The sequence below is a fragment of the Nesoenas mayeri genome (assembly GCF_963082525.1).
Source record: "Nesoenas mayeri genome assembly, chromosome: 4".
NCBI classification, from domain to species: Eukaryota; Metazoa; Chordata; class Aves; order Columbiformes; family Columbidae; genus Nesoenas; species Nesoenas mayeri.
In genome coordinates, this window is record NC_137540.1 from 69857319 (window position 1) to 69876819 (window position 19501).

Sequence of the window (19501 nt, forward strand, 5' to 3'; positions counted from 1 at the left end):
CTTTTATGTGTTTTATATCCTTCGCACTCTGAAATTATTGTCGCATAATGCCAGTGCCAAATGGATGTTATATTAATCAATAATATTGATTGCTTGCAAGTTTCAAAGTCCTCAAGACTCTTTGAACCCATTATAATGGCTGTATGTTTCTGGTGTGCATTTGTAGAATTTAATTTTGACTTATGTGCTACATGCTGGGATTTATTCTTGGTTTTTTTGCTGCGTGTTTTCTCCTTCCCAGGAAAGCTTGACTTGTACTGCAAGCCCTTGTAAACCAGCTTGCAACCCTTACTGCTACTGCCCTTTCTAAAGGGTAAGAACTCCATGAGCTCATATTTTAGGCACAGTTTCTAAAGTGAAATTTCTTAATCTGGCACAATTAACAGTAAAGCTTTCAAATATTCATGCTACTCTTTTGGGTGAAAAGGAAACTTCTGTGAGTCAGGAGTATCAGATGAATATATTGCTGCTACCAAGTGTGTTTCTGAGCGCTCAGCATGCAAGTACCCAAAGCTTTGCTTCCCTTGGCATTCACGAACCACCAACTGTCCCTCTTGTGCTGCAGAGGCCACCAGTGTCATGTCTCGTATTAAAAGCAGAATAAAAATGCAAGCTTGAAGGGGTGATTTGAGGCTTGGGAGAGTTTTTGACTGGGTGGCAGCTGCAGCTTGGAACACCTCACCTCGTAGGGACAAGGTGCCTGCGGCGGCTGCTTGTGATTCGTGTCTCCCCCTCCAACAGCAGCCTGGCCTGGCACAATGTACTTGTGGCAAAATATCCATGGGTTTAATGAGGGTGAAACTCGACAACTATTGCCCAGAAAAGCACTACCAGGAGCGTGAACACTTTTCAAACAGCTTAATGCAGTTAATGATCAGCTGTTTCTTCCCAGATAGTAACCTTTTTTTGTGCAAAACCCATTGCACCTTGCATTAAAAAAAATCTGTTAAGTTTTGTAACTGAAGGCAACATATACTGTTTCATCAGCCCAAGTCTGTCCTTAGTCAGCAAATTTGATTTCCAAAACATGGGGAGGATTGCTGCGCAATAAATACTCAACATGATCCTTACTTGTACTTTGGTGTACTGTGGATTCTTTTAAATGGGCAAAGAGAAGGGAACTGGGTAAAAATATGTTCTTGCCTAAGCAAGGGAACAAACTAGAAAACCAGATGGTGCTAAAAATAGTTTATTACCAAGGTCTAAATATGGCTGATTTTTTTTTTTTTTAAATTTCCCCCCCCCCAGCTCTTCTAAATAATGTGGCTATAAATCCTGCTAGATATCAATAAGTATTGAATTAACGCCAAACTGCCGAGTGTTACAGAACCTTTCTGGCAGCTTTCCAAGCTTGGTGTTGCCCTTCATTCACTGGATCAACAATTTAATTCCTTAACAGTGGAAACCTGAAGAATTTATCCTCTTTGAATGGAAACATAGATGCAGGGAGCTTGAATGAGTAGCTGCAGGCAAAGGCATCCCATTGCAATGGCCAGGAGCTGTGCTTGATGAGTTCCTGCTAGGCTGCAGCCAGGATGAATCTCCTCCTTTCTTTTCTGCAATGCATGAACAATCAAAGGCTCCTTTTCTATCTATTGTTGCCATGGAGGGCGTCCATTTAAAGTTCAAATTCCAGCAGGCTTGGGAAGAAGGGAAAGGAGATAGGAGTAGGCTGGGCTGGGAGATGATAGGCAAGCATCAAAAGTGAGCTGAAGACAAGCCAGCACTTTGTCCTGTGGCAGGACAGACCAGGCTGGGGGTACTTGGTTTTGAATGGATGCCTGGAAATTTGGTTGGGGTTGGTGGTTTTTTTTTTTGAGTAGTGAATGAAACGCTGCTGAGGTAGCAGGCACAGAGAGCATCTGGCGTTTTGCTTTCTTTGCATCGGCAGAGCGGGTCACAATGTGAAATGAGGCCCGAAATGGCATTTGATGAAGTGAGCCCTTGTGCTGGGTGTTCCCCAGCTCTGACAGCAAGGGACTATAAGCCTCGAGGACAGTGAAGGGAAGGAAATCTCATTAAGGACAGAAGATTTCCCCCCCTCATCCTCTTTTGTAAATGATGCTCTGTAACAAGTGCCTTGAAAATAGCTGGAGCTTCGCAGAGCTGTTTGGCACAGTGTTGCTTTGTCGTACCTGAAACTATCTTTGTACATTGATGGTACTTTTCTGTGAGCAATGTGCTAATAAGAGGAGGAGGCTGCTTAATATCTGCTGCAGATTCGCTTCTCCTTTCTGGCAAGTTCCTCTATGTACAACTAAGTATTCGTTGTTGAAAGAGCTAATGAGTACCAGACCAGCTGCATTTGACATTATGAGCAAAGGGGCCATCTATTAACTCACAAGCCAGGTTTCAGCCAGCTGTGGATATTTTCTTTTTTAATTATTACTTAGCCTGTCATAAAATTGGATTATGCTAAAATTGTTGGTGGTGTTGCTTGGAATACAATACAATATTGACTTAGGAGCAGTGGTTCAGTGTTACATATAGGATACTTAATGTGCTTAAACTGCACCAAAGGGTTTAGAAAGAGGTGAGAGCACTTTTCTCAGGTTTTACCATCTGGGTTTTGGCAGGTGGCGGGGGATTAGGTTTGCTGCTTACTCTAAATTGCAAAAGATGGTCCGAGCAGAAGAGTAGAATAGCATTTAGTCATTGATATAGGAACTTTTTTCCACATCTCTTGTAAAAAAAATGAAAACCCAATTAACTTTGTGTTTAATTTAGGTTAATTTTGGGAGAGGGGGTTCTTGTCATTACATGGTAATCAAGTTAATAGATTGGTGCATCTTTTACCTGATTGGAAGAATCCTTTTCATTCTGAAACTGGGCTTTGGTCTTCCATACTCTCAATATTACCTATTGTGAAACTTCCTTTGCTATTTGACAGTCACTCTCTGACTTGATGTGTCATCTTTTGAAAGAGACTGAAACCAAATCAATCCCTCTGAGGTTTTTTTGTACAGAGAGGTTTATTAAAATCACTTTGGAAAGTTTAACTGCCACTTTGGCTTTTGTTAGTCTTGCATTGCATAGATCAGTTCCTGCTGCATGTACATACTGGGACATAGGTGTGATAAAAGCAAAACAGATGTCTCAAGCATGTGGAAATGAACTGATCTGAATTTATGTCAATTAGTGATGTCAATTTGTTCTTCCATTAGGATGGGAAATACCGACTTGTTTGCATGCTAGTATATGCAGACTGAAGAGAAGTTTGTGTGAGTTCCTTTAAGTTGCTGTTAGACGCAACTTTTAATGGAGTACAGTTGTAAGCAGATGTTTTCTGCATAAGTCATCTGGGAGGTGGTGGTTGGGTGTTAAAGTTAGCTGCAGATAATCAAACAGCTGATCTGTTCATATACTTGAAAGCACTCGCTTCTTTATATACTGAAGATGACACGTCCTCCTGCAGTAAAACTTAAGTATTACCAGAAATTGAATTTTAAGTAACTGAGGCTTCTGACGAGTTTCCTGATTTCAGTTTTCATTATGGTAGTAACCATGTGGCTAAAACTTAAAAGGCTTTTATGGTATGCTGGGAACCTGGCAAGTTGTGGTATTATAAACAAATTTCAGTCTTTAAAACAAAGTGTGTGTAATACTCTAGTATATGGCTTTTTAATGGAAACTCTGAATTTGTTACAAAATAGAGGAAGACTGAAGTTGGTCATACGATGAGAAGTAGAGTTCTGTTTTAGTGTCACCACAAGACTTCAGGATATTGATTGCTGACTTAGAGTTGCTTGTCTTCTGACTTGGTATCATGCCCTTTAAAAGGTGTATTGTTACTTTTCAGTGCAGCTGAAGGATAAAGGGCCACATATGTGGTTTCCTGACCTAACCTCTTTAGAAGAAAACATTGAGCATCAACTGAAGTGTTGTCAGCTTTTGGTATTTGAATCCGTAAACAAATTTGTCTAAATCATATCCACCAAACAGAAGTTTTAGCACAAGTTGACTCAGTTTTTAAAAATCTATGGCACTTGATGTCGAGAGCCCTTCCTGAGCCACGTAGTTGAAGAAAAATTCAGAATGGTCCAAAATAAGATGCTAAGCTGGAAAAATGCACAACACATTAGAGATTGAAGGTGAGCAGTGCTAATTCTGTTCGTCCTAAACAAATGTGTTGCGTTCCACTTCTCTGGAAATAATTAGTGGCGTGAGTCCACCTACAGTTCGAATTAATGCTCCTACAAGAATTTATTGTTAAATTGTGGCTTTTGCATTGAGTTGAGCAAAAGATTCCTAATAGTGCTTGTACTTGGTCTGCATGCGTATGTACCCATGTGTTCATGCATGTGCTGGTGTAACAAGATCTTAAGGTTTTGTTTTGGATGAGTATTTTTGTAGTGGAAAATTGGTCCGAAGAAGGGGGAACTGTTCCCAAGCTGAGGTCATGTTTCCCTTTCTCTCCCATCCCCCCTCCCTGGCAGAAGTGAACTTTATGGACCAATTATAGAATCCCTTAAAATGCTGGTTATGATGGAGTGCCAGCATAACCCAATAATACAGGTGATGCTGATGTCTGTCAGTAACTAATGAGGGCAGCCTTAGGATCAGAATTTGGAGTTTACTTCTCTAATTTCTTATAAATTGGACCCATTGTATCAACTCTAAGTTTTGACACAAGGATTAAAAAGAAAAGAAAACAACCTAGAATTTTAAGAGAAGTTGGTACGTGGGTGTACTCTGCAAAAATCAGTGCACATGTGATTCAATTGTGAAGATAATTGTTTGCAGCTCATGAAGGAATAAGACCTTGGCGAAACTGCTTAGGAATGGAAGTTCTCTATAAAAATAGATGACATATAAATGGCAGGAAATTAAGCCAATATGGTCATGTTTTGAAGCCATGAGGGTCAAATCCTGTCCTGTGTTACTCTGGTGCATAATCAGTCAATTTAAACCCTGTTTCTTGAGAACAGAGTTTGGCACGGTAAAGTGAACTTCAAAATGGGACTGATCATTAGGAGTCTTGTGGAAGCACAACTGTTTCTCTTGTTTGGATGAACCTAGTTAGAAGCCTGGGTTTGGGGGTAACTTTCATTATGTTGTTTTAGAGCTGATTATAGTTTGCAAGTCTGTTAATTCCTCTGTCAGAGGAATAATACATTAGAAGGCTTTGGCTACCCAGGGTGGCCTCTGGTTTCAAATCCTGATGCGGAACACTGAGAGATGATACTTCAAACAATTGTATTTTTGCGAAACAGTTTTCTTTTACTGTTCAGGGATATCAACATTTTGAGGAACTATGAAGTATGTTAGTGTATGTCTGTGGGAAGGGGTGGTGTGTATGTGGCTTATGTCAGTGATGTGAGCGTCCTTCCTTATTTACCAGTTTAAAATGCAGAAAACTAGATGCATTTTTCTGGAATCTGTATGAATTAGGCATTATTTAAACCAAGTCTCGATAAAGTCATTTTTTTGTATTATTAATGGAGCCGGTGATGTGCACTTTATGTTGTTTCTTGTTTCCAGAGGCTGTGTTTCTTGTCTGAAAGGAAAGGTAAAAGTTCTTGAATCAGGAAGGATGGAGCAGCTCTGGTAAAACATGAATCTCTTCTCTGGAAGAGAGCACGTACTTACATTGTTTCCGTCTGTGCCCTTCTACTGCAAACCCAGATGTGTTGTTCATCCTCGTACAAACACAAGCGGTCCAGCTGTTTGTTAATCACGCCATCACTCATTAACGCGATTAGCTGGTGTGAATTCGCCAGGTTGAAACCTCTCAAGTTTGTGCAGCTCAAGCATAGTAGAAGACCAGTTCCACATTGGTTTGTCCAGAAGGTGGATAAAAGCGCTGTCCCCATTGGAGATGTGCTTAGGGTCAAGCAGACACAATTCCTGCTATTTCAATGCCTTTTTGAATCCTTTCTCTGTGATGCTTCTTTCCCTTTGAGGAAACCTCAGCCTGAAATGCACTGATGCATTAGAACAAACGATGCTGCTGTATCTGGTAGTTGTCTTGTTTGGCTTAATCTTCTTTCTCCCCGGCCAAAGTCTTGTGCTGTGTTATTCGGCTGAACAAAGTAAATGTCATTATGTTCCACTTTGTTTGACACTATATTGATTATCAGCCAGTCCAGAACAGTTAAATCTACTGTGTGAGCTTCTTCTGTTTCAGTTAATGGAATAACTCATAGCATCTGTAGGTATTTATGCGTGCTGGAATGGTACTGAGAGTAGTTGAAACTCTTTTACTTAATTTCATACAGGTGAAATTGGTGGGCCTGATGTTTGTAGAGTTCCACATTTTCATAATAAAAGATTGCATGATTTATAGTTACTGAAACAGGAAAGGTAAAAGGTTGCAGTTCACAAATTTAGTGATTTAGAAAATGTTAGGTGCCAACATCTTAAAATTCCATATTGTAAACTCTTTAAAATGCGGTTTAATGTTGGCCTGGGTTTTGTATAAGGGGAAAATCGCCATATATGTTCAGTCCTTTCACGTTAGTATTGCTGTTGAATCATATTCTTGACTGTGTTACTTTGAGTACTGCATTAACTCACTTAGCTTGCGATTTGTCTTTAAAAACAACCAGAAATAGCGAACCCTTGTGATGAATAGTCCTGGATTTGTAGAAACTGCTAAACCCCAGCACCTGAGTTTTCTGTGTCAGCTCTGTACTAAACTGCCCCTATCCCACCAAAATTTAAGTTAAAAGGAATGAATGAGGAAGGAAAGAATGAAACCAGCAGGAGTGTTTTGTCTGCTTAAATTGTTTAGAGAAACACTTTTAGACTGACAAACTTCTTAATTTGCAGAGATCACCTAAACAGTTGAGGAGAAAATCCACAGGCCCCCTCAGTTGTTTACATGATCTTTGCAAACCACAACAAGGAAAAGACATATTGATGTATTGAGTTTGAATGTGAAGTTTGATTTTGTGTGTGGATTGCCTATAATTTTTATAATAATTTATTTATTATAATAATTTCTATATCTGACTTTGGGACAAGGAGGAGGCAGCTCTTCAGGTTGAACTTAATCCATGGCAGTTCTAATCTGAGCTGTATTAGACAAATCCAACATTTCACTTAAATATTTCTATTTCATTAAGCCATAGTATTTGTTCTAATAGCACTAAAAAAAAAGCCAAATTAAATCAGAAGTTCTTACAGCTCATAAACAAAACTTGTGAGGATACTGTGGCACAATTTAGGATATAAACATAAATATCTAGGCCAATAAATAGATCAACTTTCATGGTAGACTACACCAGAAAACGGCATGCTTAAATCTAGAACAGTCTGGCTAGTGGAAGATGAAAGCCTGTTACTTCATGATGCTGTTTAGCATCTGATGTGAAACGAGCTGATGTCAGTTTACTTCTCTTCCTGGGCACCTACATCTAAAAAATTAAAATCACCTTTGAAGATACAGCAGAAACAAAGTACTGAACAACTTTCGTTTCAAGTCGCAACCGTATTACTGCGTGTCAGCCTGGATTGATTTTTAACTAGGTCTTTGGCTTTGCAAATAGATTTTACCTTATTTGACTACAAAAGTGCAGCAGTAATTTTATCTGTGATGTAAGGAATGGTTATTCTAGTGTCTTAATTCCATGGCAAAACAGTAGAGGCTGTTTGCTCTTTCTCATCCATTATTTTTTTGGTGTGTGTTTGAGTTGTAGATGATGAAATAAGCACGTCAGATTTCCAGGAAAATGAGGGATAAAGGCAAATGGCATGTTTGTCTCCCAAAGTGAATTTGATCAGAGATTAGATTTTGCTGCTGAAGGTGTCAGGAATTTGCTAGGGATTTGATTCCGTTTCCATGAAATACATAAATAGAAATGGTTTGGTGACTACTTGGTTTGTAAGTCAATGCAAGGAAAACAGAACAAAACAAACCCAACAACTTCTCTTTCGGTTTATTTCAAGTGCATAGTTTAAATATCTGCAATTTTTTGACCTGAAGTGTTTTTTTAGACACATAAATTTAAAAAACTTACATATTTCTATATCTTTGATTTCTCATTTGACCGGGGGGAAACTCTTTCCCAGTACTTTTATAGTGTGTTATCAAGCCTGAAGCATACAACATTATCAAGAATACTATATTGTTTTCCTCCTGACAGCACTACTTCATACCGATGGAGCAGTATTTCTTCTCAACTGTAAGCTTCTTAAAACTAAGGTTATCTGTGAACACTGAAGTGTTCTTGAAATGCTCAGTGCTATTCAAGATAGGACAGTCGGAGTCAAATGTGAAGAGCTTTACTCCACAGAAAGGTCAATACTTTGTTACATAAATACAGCATTTTTTGTACTATTTTCACTTTACACATGGTAAAAGATGCAAGGATTAGAACCGTGATGGGATATTTTTAATCTATACAACCAGTTGAGATTTCTAATGATTTACAGTAAACACTGTACATGTCACCTACTCAAATTGTGTTGATATTAATGCAACTAATTAGATGCATGAAGTGAAAATTCAGTTTACAGGGTGGGATGGACTCTGTTTCCACCTCTTTGTGGTGGGATGCGATATGAATGTTGCTCAGGTGATGGTGTGTTCAGAAGGCAGTTTTCAACACCATTCAATGAGCTGTTTAGGACTAGTCTCTTGTGACTGTTCTTGTAAGTCAGAGTCCTTCAGTCTCACTCTTAGCCTCATTAAATGCAGCCTATTTAATGTTATGAATCTGTCCCATGTTTGGACTTGATTACTGCCGAGGCTAGACTGCAACCTCTTTGGGGATAGGTTAGTGTCTGAGATACAAATACATCGTGCTGTATGTGGTGTTTCTGATCTAAAACTTAACTGTGGCATGAGTTACCAACAGGAAAGACATTTGATGTTGAGCTAGTCTGACTAATCTGTAGGAAATATGAGTCCAGAAAGTTAAATAAGGAGCTTGTGAAGCCCTCAAAGGGAAATACAGCCCATCTAAGTTGCTTTGTTCCCATCTCCATCAACTGGGTAGGTACAGGGAAGCAACAGAAAAAGCCATGTGCTGCTCCTTGCTTGGGGCTGCTTTTTCAGTGTTTTGTGCTTGGATTTGTTGCTGATATTCCAGGATCTCATCATGAGGACCTCTGCATCACCCACGCCTTTCATATCCCTGGTAGAGACCTTAACAGTCAAGAAACCCTCTGTACCACTGTCTCTTCAAGCAGAATCTCTTGTATTGTGCAGTCACAGACAAAAGTCTCGGCATGGGACAGAAAGCAAGCTGGATAAGTAGTCTTTATTAGTCTGAATTCCTTCTCTTGAGGAAGATGAGCTTCAGGGAGCAGCCCATCTTGTTGTGGTGACCAGTGCTGAGCAGCGGTAGGATGGGCTGAGGGCTTTTGGTGCTTTCAGGCTTCCCCTGTTCCTCACCTTCCACCAGCAGCTGCAGCACTGGGAGCAGCTGTGTCTGTCACCCCCTCCAAAAACAACGGGGGGGACCCATTGGACTCAATGTGCAATGGGGACATGGGGAAGAAGCATGAGAACTGCTGCTCCCATTATACACTAGGTTTTCGTGTACGTAAATGACTTATTTTTTTTCCTTGACTACTGTAGCAAATGCTCTAGTTTTGTTAGTAAGACAAAAACAACCTTTTTATTCCTCTTTATATTTGGAAAGTGATGTATTATGGGTTTCTGAACTGGAGGTTTAGTAAAGAGTACAGACATTAGCTTCCTTTCAAGCTACTCTGGGCCTTTCTTGTTTGCTTTGTGTGGCAAGGGTCTAGAGAGATTTCTTTTATGTCCTTCCCTGCCATTGTTTTCGGAACAAAGTTTTTTTTCCTTAATATTCAGCCGTTTTATCGCCTCACTTCTTTTAAAACTCCGAGTTTCTTTTTTTCCCCCCCCCTTTTTTTTTCCATCGCACAAAAGAATACTTTTAGCTGATTGAGTTCTATCCATTGCCAACTGTGGACTCTTTTTGTCTTGTTAGTCCAATATCCTTTATGAAATGAGGACCATTGAGCAAGTCCTTGCGGGCTCCCCACCGAGCACAATTGTGCATTGAAGGTGTGGTACTGTACCAGCGCAATGTGTAAAGCTGCAGTTCAGAGGGCTTGAATGCATTGCAATTTCTACCTTTTGCTTTGTGAAAGGAGCAGGATTGTGCTGCGAGATAATAAATCCACCTATTTTTAGTTCGGTGCGGTCGTGACAAGTGGGCGAACAAAGAACCAGTTGAATGCACTTGCTGTTGTGTTGAAATGGGCTAAAAGTTCCCATTCAAGTGGTTTCAGCACAGTACAGCTAACAGGCAATTTTCCATTTATGTACACAAACCTTCTAGAAAGACAGCTGTGCGGTTGGATTAATTTCTAGCAGTAAATTGAATAAAAGATATTTTGAAGGGGGACTGGGGAATTCCTTTCTAAAACACTGAAAGCAGAGCTTTCAAAGCTTTCCTTTATTTGATCCCTTTTCTTCCCAGTGTCTACTATAAGATTTAAGGAACTGAAAATATTGTCCCATATATGGAGATACATAACAGGAAATGTGTTGTTTTTCAAAGCGATGAGATAGGATTAGGATTAAAATATCCTTTTAACACTTTCTACTTTAAAAATACACGGGTTTACTTTTAAGTAAATATGAGAGAAATTCACACCTCTTAGTCATAGAAAGGAGCTCAACTGTTTGTACTTGAGTAAGCTGTGAGCGAGCTATATAGAAATGTTTTGAAAACAGGAATACGTTTTTTACCAAAACTGTTTTCATAGGGGAGTGAAATTTGGAAATAGAAAGCTTTTTGATCGTGCAAGATTTTGTTGATGCAGCATTGCAACATTGGATGTGGATTTTAACCATGGCTATACAAAGACTTTGAATTCCTCCTGACATGGTCAACAGTCTTGTTTTCTGAAAGTTGGTAATTTGGATACACATCTTGGGAGTTGCATAAATCAGCTCTTAAATTAAGTCTTGTTTATGTCTGTCCAAAGAAACTAAATTATTCTTTATAGATCCTTCTAGCCTGAAACTTGTGACTTGTTCACTAATCATCTAATGTATATATTATAGGAGATGGAATTTGTTTGAGCAAAAGGAGAGGTACCAAGGATGGTGGACCACCATCCCACACTGGTACTGCTGCTCACTCCTCAACCTGATTGTGCTGTGACTGAACTCCAAAACTCAAAGAGTTTTGCTTTTTACCTTCACTTGAGCTTTTCCTCAAATAAGCTTCCTATGTAGATTTGTTGTAGAGATGTCCAAGCAACTGTATGAACTTGCGGAGTGGTGGTGGGCTTGTCTACAAGGTGTTCCATATGTAACATCAACCCCAAGGGATCCAGCAAATCAGTTCACCTCAGTGAGGTTTCCTGACTTTACTTCATCCAGTTTTATACAGGCAGGGCTGACTAATTCAGATTTCTTCTGAATTTGTGAAGTTTTGTTTAAAAAAAACATGTAAAGATACTGGTAAGCTGCTTGTGAAACTGCTGACATGCATCTGTGAAGTAGAAAGATTACCCAGTGCTCTGAAAAAGCATCTGGAATATAGCATACTGGGGGTGTTGCAATGTTCCTGTTTCATCTGAGTGTATCAACAAATAGAAAATACTTAAGATATGACAAATTGGGGAAGAAGCTGAAAATGGGTGTGAAAGTTGGTCTTGTTCCCTGTGATCTACTTGAAATGAAACAATTGCTGTGTGTGAGAGACTGAAGTCACTGAACCAGTGAGATACTGGGCACAGCTTTGTTCTCCTGCCTCGTACCACTTCGGACAGGGGCCCTGACTTTTTCACCCCCCTCTCACTGTTTGCTTGTATGAGGCAGAATTTAGAAGTTTCTCAGATCGAAGTTCTGCTGTTTGTATAGTTCTGATTTTCTCAAATGCTGCTTCTGAATTCTAGTTAAGGCTCCTTTAGTTACATGAGGAGCTTAGGCATTTTATTCCTTATCTGCTGGACAAAGCACATTTACTGAGGCTTTATTTTCTTTCTCCTTTGTCTAAATAGAGGTGAGTGTCCCTCTGTTTTTAATATACTTCTCATTTGAACAGAATTGCTCAAATTCCTGAGCTGTTGTTCAAATGGTACCCAAATGTAAGACAAACTAAACTGACCCTGGAGCAAGACACTTCCAGTAAAGCTTGGTTTTCTCCTGCTTTGAGGTTACCCAGATGTGCTGATCTCCTTGTAGAGTCACTATCTCTGAGGTGATGCCCAAGGGCTCATTGTCTCCACTCTTGGCAACTGGGAGACATTAATGCCGATGTTACCAAATGCTTTGCTATGAGTTTGCCAGAAAGCTGATCTTCCTCATCAAGCTGTTGCTCCTTTAGTTGACTAAAGCGAGGTTTTGGGCTCTTTCTGCATAAAAAGGGGACTGGTATGTTTTTTTTCTTACTAACAGGAATCTACATAAGCAAAATATGTGCACAAAACCAGGTTGTGTAGTAAGTAAATGCTGTTCTTCCTTTCTTTTCATGTCCCTCATTTTCAGGATTACTTTAAACATATGTGGCACTCTGCTTTTGAGTACACACTCTTAATCCATCCAAGAATTTAAGGAATTTATTCTGCTTCTCTCATTGCTAATATTTTCATGTATGTGTTTTAATTGCAGACTTTAAAAAATTCCAAAAGTCTTTGCTCCCTCGACTATGAAGATGACGATGATGACACGCAAATGAAGACAATTGTGTCATCCCCATGTGACTCAAATGATCTTATGAACATCATCACCCCGGGTTCCAGTCCGATGAAAGAACAGCTGGATGAAGTAAGGCATCACGGGTCATGCCAAGGTGGCTTCAAAACGAGAGATTATAAGAAAGCAGCTGCTGTATGTGAAAGCGATGAGGACACGAGTGATTGTGAGAGCACCGAAGAAGGCATCTTTCCTCTAGACTGTGGGGACTTGGACCTAGAGCAGATTGAAAACAACTGAGACTCCCAAGTTGTGTGCTAGAATCAGAGCTGTTCTAAATTAAAACGATAGAGGATTACCTTTGCCATGCATAATCCATGTCCCTGAATCTCTGTATTGCCTGTCTTGGGCCTGTGTTAGAAGAAACGTTTCAGGTGGGGGAAAAACGTGAACCATTGTTACCTGTTTAGTCTATTGATCAATATGTGGATGACAACAAAAAAGTAGGAGGTTAAATGTTATTTTGAACATTAAGGAATAATTTTGATTAAAAATTTCCTAACAGATATTTTGCATTTTTATGGCTTTTACAGTTCTGGAGAAAAAGCGTCTCTATTTTGAAATGAATTTTCAGAAGGGCATTCTATAAAACTAAATCTGTCTACAGTGATTCTGGTGCGGGTATATGTTGCTTTTGTTAAAGACCTTAATGTGAAAAGTGAACTGCATAATGAAATTGGTAATAAACCTTCAGATAGAACTCTTAAATATCTGGTTGACAACTGGTCCAAAATACTGAACTGCCATCTTTGACAGTGTATGGTTAAAAAAAACTTCATAACATGTACAAATGTGTTGGGTTTTTTTTCATACATTCAGGACTTTTTGATCAAAATATGGTAGTGACCTTAAAGGTTAACATTTTCCATAATTTTACTACTTGAATTGTTTTCTAGCCTGAAGCAATGCTAATTTAGGTGGGGTAAAACTGCAAGTAGCTGCCCACCTACTTGGTCATTATGTTTTCTGTGGTTCAAAAGAATGTACAACAAGAGCACTTGAACTTTTAGACAGGGACTTTGTAATGATCAATTCCCCAGGAGGTGATCCCTTCAGCAATACTAGAAGGAAAATAGTCCTTGAATTAAATAAAATGACATTTTGCTTTGCACTTGTGTCTGCTTATGAATTTTACTAGTGGAAAATGTGCAGTCTGTGGCAGGTTCTGTTATATGGTACTTATGCGCAGAACAGGATGGAGGGGGAGGGCAGATTTCTGGTCATTGTGACATCAGGTTAGTCTGGAGAATAACTCATGCTGGATCCTAAAGTGTGTGATTACACACACTGAAATAGTCTCAAGTGTAACACCGCATTCATTGCAGGCTACTGCAACACATTCTTTATTTGTGAGTTCAACTGCAACAAGGATTTTCCTGAACGAGGGGGAAATTAAATGGTTTTAAATTGGATAGAAATGGGGAAGTCTAGATTATGCGTCATGTTAGTCTGCTTAAGTGAGCCAACTCCTGCTGCAACTTGTGCCATAAAACCAAAGTACAGCAACGTATTTTAAGTCAGCTAATGGAATGCGATTACAATAAGAAATAAGTATCTTGAGGCATATGACAAAGGCTGCACAAGGTATGAAACAGGCTCCAGCCTTGTGATTAGGGTCAGTCTCAGATCACAAAGAGAACTGGCCTTGAATTACTGAACCAGTTTACATGACTCAGTCTCTATGCAAAATTTGAAAAGTTTGTGTAGCCAGTAAGAAACTCTCAACTTTTTTTCCTTGCATTTATGACTCCTACTGCATATACAACTACAAGTGGCAATGATCTGCGATATTGATACTGGTATACGTGCGTAGTAAGGTGCAAGAACACTGCAAAGACTTGTTGGGTTCTTGATGTGTTAATATGTATTGTGTGGGAGAAAGTGAAGCTGCTCAGTTGACAAAAATCATTCTCCTTTTCCTGGATGAGTAAAAAAAGGAGTTGCTGTTGGAGGAAAGAGCAGTTCCTTCAGAAGCTCCTGTTAACTGTGTGTGTCTTGCCCCACAGGTACGTGCTCTGGTGTAGCACAGAGCATACAAATGGTGCATACACATGCACAAAGTTATTTGAATACAGTTATGCAACTGAGGATCACAATTCTTGCTACTTATTCAAGAAATAGCTACTTCCAGAAGAAGCAAGCGAGGTATAGCCAGTTCCCCTTGTCGGTAGATGGGAAACGCCCTGTAGGGTGGTGATCAGTCGTCGCGGGTGATGGAACAACCCAGCTCCTTCCTGGGCTGCGGTTGTTTCTTGCAGAACTACACTTCTCTTTGTGTATTTTTCTTAATTGAGCAATAGAGGTTAAGTAAAATTGAATCAGCTCTAATGCAGGATTGTAGCAAAGGCCAATAGTACAACTGGGATTACTTAAAAGCTAATTTACCTATTTGAAAGTGCTCTAGTTAAAAGTGTAATGACATGGAATGAGAAAGCTAATGTGGCAATCCATTTGGCTCTCCCTCCTCTAAGGAAGACAAGCTCCTGGAAGAAGAAAAAGAAGATACCTTGGAGGGTATGAATAAAGGTAAAGGTAAGATGTGCTTTGTCAAGGAAAAATATAACAAGAATTGAAGCTATTAAGATGGTGATAGCACAAAGGCAGGAGTGGAAGACCAGATAATGTTTTTTCTGGGTCTGAAATACAGTCTGACTGTGATCTTGATTAATTGAGTTCTCTATCCTCAAAAGCAGGGTTCTCTGGTTCCCTTCTGTGGGTGCACTGTTTCCAGTCAACACAAAACCACGTTCCTACCTGTACAACCAGGGGAGGAAGGGGTGTCCCAAGTGAAAGAACAGATACATGTTCTTGTGGTGACACAGGACTTGGTCTCCCGCAAAGCTGGCTGTTAAAACTCTAAATAGCCCTTTCGTTAAGACAAACAGATAGGAGTGGTTTTAGATACTGAAGAACAAGTTTCATGAAAGTAGGAAGTAGTAATTATCTAGTTTAGGCTCTTATTAGTGGGTGACAGGAAAATAAGTAGTTGAGCAGCTGTGCAGTAACACTGGCAAATGAAGAAATCTGCTGAAAGGAATTTTTGGGCTTTGTCTAAAGATGCAAATGTAATTCCCCCATGAGAACGACGAGTAAAAGGAATTGTTAAATGTTACTTCAGATGTGGCAGGTTTTGGCTTTCCATCACACCCAAGATCTGAAGTTCTACCCCAAAAGATACTCACAGATGATGAGTTTTGGTGCCTTTGTGGCACTTGATGATAGGACAAAACCTGTAGTGGCTGTTGGGCAAATACAGAAGGCGGTTATGCAAAAAGGGAAAGCATGGTGTCTGAGATTGAATTGTGTTTGGTAGCGGGCTGAGCGGGGCTGTAAGTGGCTCTGGTCAGGGAGTGGTTTCCTTCCATCTTGCACCCGATGTCACAACAGAAAACCGTATTGCGTGGGGTGGTGGGAGTTGCTCTAGGTCACTTATCTTTCATTTTTATTAGCAACCTGGATAACAAAATGGTACACACGTTAAATTTGCAGTCAACAGGAAGCTGGACAGATGTGAAAGATAAGATAGCATTAGAATTCAAAATAGCCTTGGCAACTTGTAGAAATGGTTTCGACAGGAAGGAGATGGTGGGGAAAGACAAGATCCTTTTCAGCAAGGCACTAAATTTAAATTGTGTTGAACAACTGCACAAATTCAGAGTCAGGCCAGCTAGTTAATATTATTTTAGATAAGGGATCTGGCAGTTTGTCCTGCTGGTGGTAGAAAAGCAAGCTTCAGGCTAAGGTTCACAAATGGTGATATATTTGGTGAGACTCAGTCCCGCGCCTCACAGGAGCACCTGTGGTTTGCAACTTGAGACGCTGCACTTTGGTCTAGAGCGTGCAGTGGAGGGTGGCATGACGTATCTTGAATATATGGGAAAACGCACTTTGTGAGGATACACTGAAATAATTGAGCTTGAAATCATACAATAACTGGGCTTAAATTACAGCTGGGATGAATGATAGTTTCTTATAAGGCCAAATATAAAAAAAACTAAGTGTAGAGAATCGCTGAACAGATGTGTGGGGAGACAGTAGCTCTTCCACAAATGGAGATCAGTTAAGAGCAAGCATCTGTCAGGGGCAATAGCTGCATTTCAGCCTGCTTTGGGGCAGGGAAAAGGCCATCTCACTTCCCACTGTCCCATCCTATTTTCCTTTTGATCTGTGCAACCTGCATCTCCAAGCAAGACGAGAATAACAAGGTGAATCACAGCCGGAGGAAGAAGAGTTGAGAACAGCGTGGCAAGGAGAGCACTCTGGAGCAGAGGGAGAAGCTCCCAGTGGTTCAGCTGTGATCTGTAGATTCCAGTCATAGTTGACATTTGCTAGAATTTAGGCCCTGATGATGTAAGCTTGGGCTAAAACATCTTTTGCTCCTAAAGCACATTTGGTTTTAAAAGACTTGGGGTGACGGGAATGAGCGCTCTGGTTTGCAGCAGAAATGCAAAGTGCCCTATGGGCAGTTGCTGCCATCCAATCTGTGTTGATGGCTGGGTTTGCAGTCTCAGAGGAAACCCCATAGCAGAGGTTTATTATTGTTGTTGTTGTTGTTATTATTATTATTATTATTATTATTTGATGGGGGCAGACTTTTTAGCAGGGCCTTTTGCAATAGGACAAGGGGTGATGGCTTTAAACTAGAAGAAGGGAGATTCAGGTTAGACATGAGAAAGAAATGTTTTACACTGAGGGTGGTAAAACCCTGGCCCAGGTTGCCAGAGAGGTGGTGGATGAACCATCCCTGGAGACATCCCAGGCCAGGCTGGACGGGGCTCTGAGCAACCTGATCTGGTGAAGATGTCCCTGCTCATGGCAGGGGTGGCGCTGGATGAGCTTTGAAGGTCCCTTCCAACCCAAACTGTTTTATGATTCTGTGATCTTTCTGAAAAACATGAATATGTGTTTCTCTGTATCCAAGTCCATTGTGGTAGGGTGGTGCCTAGTGAATTTACATTTGCCCTCAAATTGCAGGTAAAGATGCTGATTATCTGTTGCTGTAAAGCTACCCTCTGCAGAAGCCCTGAAAACCCACAGGTTTGTTGGGAAGTTCTCAGTGGTGGTTGACAGATGCCAGAATAGTTTTTCTCAATCTGTTCACTGTGTTTATTTTGCAAGCTATACGATGTTCATTTTCAAAAGTACCGGAGTATAGCTCTGTGTGCTTGCACAGCGGGCTTTCACAGCAGGGCTCATCCTCTCGTCAGTGCAGCTCAGCAGATCACCTGGGATGTTTCCTTCAAAGCCTTGTCCTTAGAAGAGGTGAGCTGGCTGGGTTGGTGCTACATGTTGCGTGTGCTCACCTGCAAAGGTTCTGGTCCGAGAGCTGCATGCTGCCACTTCCACCACATCTCCGTGCACCTTCTCCTCAGCGTTAGAAAGAGACCAGCATCAGATAGTCGAGATCTAGAACCCTGCTGCTGTGGCTGCTTATCCTTGGAACCCTTGGTGGGGCTTGATGGATATTTGACACACACAAAATACAGTTTTAGAGGAGTATTGCTGCCATATGCTTAGCAGCTTATTCTGATGTGTTCTCCAAGAGTTTTGACATCAGTTGTTATGGAGTTTGTGTGTAATTAACCTCATTCGAGTTACTGCTTCCACCCCCATCTGGTCAGCACAACAGTCACTTGGTGCTTTTACTATCTGCAGCTTCTTGGACCCATCCAACAATACTGACTTTATGGGGTTTTTTGCTATTGCAAAGTGACTTCAAGGTTTATAGTGCGAGTGATTTGAGCAGGGGAAGTATTACATGAACTCTATGGAAACAGGCCTAAAACTTCCTTAAAGCAGCATTTAACTTCTTAATCTTTTGGTTTGGGTTTTAAATAGTTTAAATGCTTCATGATGAGGATCTTAGGGACGTGGTTTAGTGACCATGTTAGGTTAACAGTTGGACTCTAAGGTCTTCAGGGTCTTATCCAACCAAAATGATTCTATGGTTCTGTGATGTCTCAGTTTGCACTGAGCTGTGGTGTCTTGATTCAGGTAAGTTCGTCTGATGTGAGTGATGATGTGAATTTGAAGTGAGGGCTATTCTGTTGGATGCTCAAAACTTGCGTCCCACTTTCTAAACCAGGCTTGGCTGAACTCCTCTATCCAGCAGCATGGAGTTCCCAGAGCACTCAGCTATGGGCTGGGGTGACGTTCAGCTGCCCCAGCTCCCTTCTCTTTTCTTAAAGCTACTCTTGCAGATAACTTTTACTGTCTAATTTCAATGCTTCTTGCAATTAATTCATCTGAAAATGTAACTGACTCCTGTGAAACTAGTCCAGGCTACTGGGAGAGTAATGTGCCTTCCTAGGATGTCCTTACTGCCTGGTAGAAGTTGTTGAATGTTTTCAGTAAAATGCACTTAGAAACACAATTAGTTCTCTTTTTTTTTCTCCCCTCTCCTTTGTAAGTGAAATGGAAGGTCTGATTAGTGGAGAAATCCAGTATTTCCCTAATGAGGTTAAGCAATTAGATGAAGGAAATTCATGACCATAATATGTCCTGGCCTAGACACTCCATGCAGGAGCCTGCGCTTCCCAGGCTGGGAGCAATTCAGCCTCCTGGCCATCATTTTTTTGTTGTTGTTTTTAGAGCAGGGATGGAAATATCCTTATTTAACCACCAACGGGACTGCCAGGATGATTCTGAGCCATGGATGGCAAGGGAAGACTTCCTTCAGGAAGCTGTGTGTTCCTGATTACACCTGTTTCGAGACGACAATACCATTACACACAATTTCCACTACTTTGTTGTACTCTCTGGGGTCTACGCTTGGTCTAATCATTGGGGCTATACCCTAAAACCAACGAGGGAGCCTGCGGCAGAGCTGGGGTGGACACAAGGATGCTCCGCTCTTGCTCCCTCATTGTCCCT

At 40.6% G+C, this 19501-nt stretch overlaps 1 protein-coding gene across 3 annotated transcripts in view; it reads left to right on the plus strand.

Moving 5' to 3' along the window:
- The window catches only part of FAM53A (family with sequence similarity 53 member A), a 70575-nt gene extending 56836 nt beyond the window's left edge, over positions 1-13739 (plus strand). For all 3 annotated transcript variants that reach the window (XM_080344454.1, XM_080344453.1, XM_080344455.1), the window contains one exon: positions 12545-13739. In XM_080344454.1, the coding sequence (XP_080200580.1) occupies positions 12545-12868 (324 nt within the window). In that variant the 3' untranslated portion in view covers positions 12869-13739. The remainder of the gene's footprint in view (positions 1-12544) is intronic.
- Positions 13740-19501: the final 5762 nt, after the last annotated feature.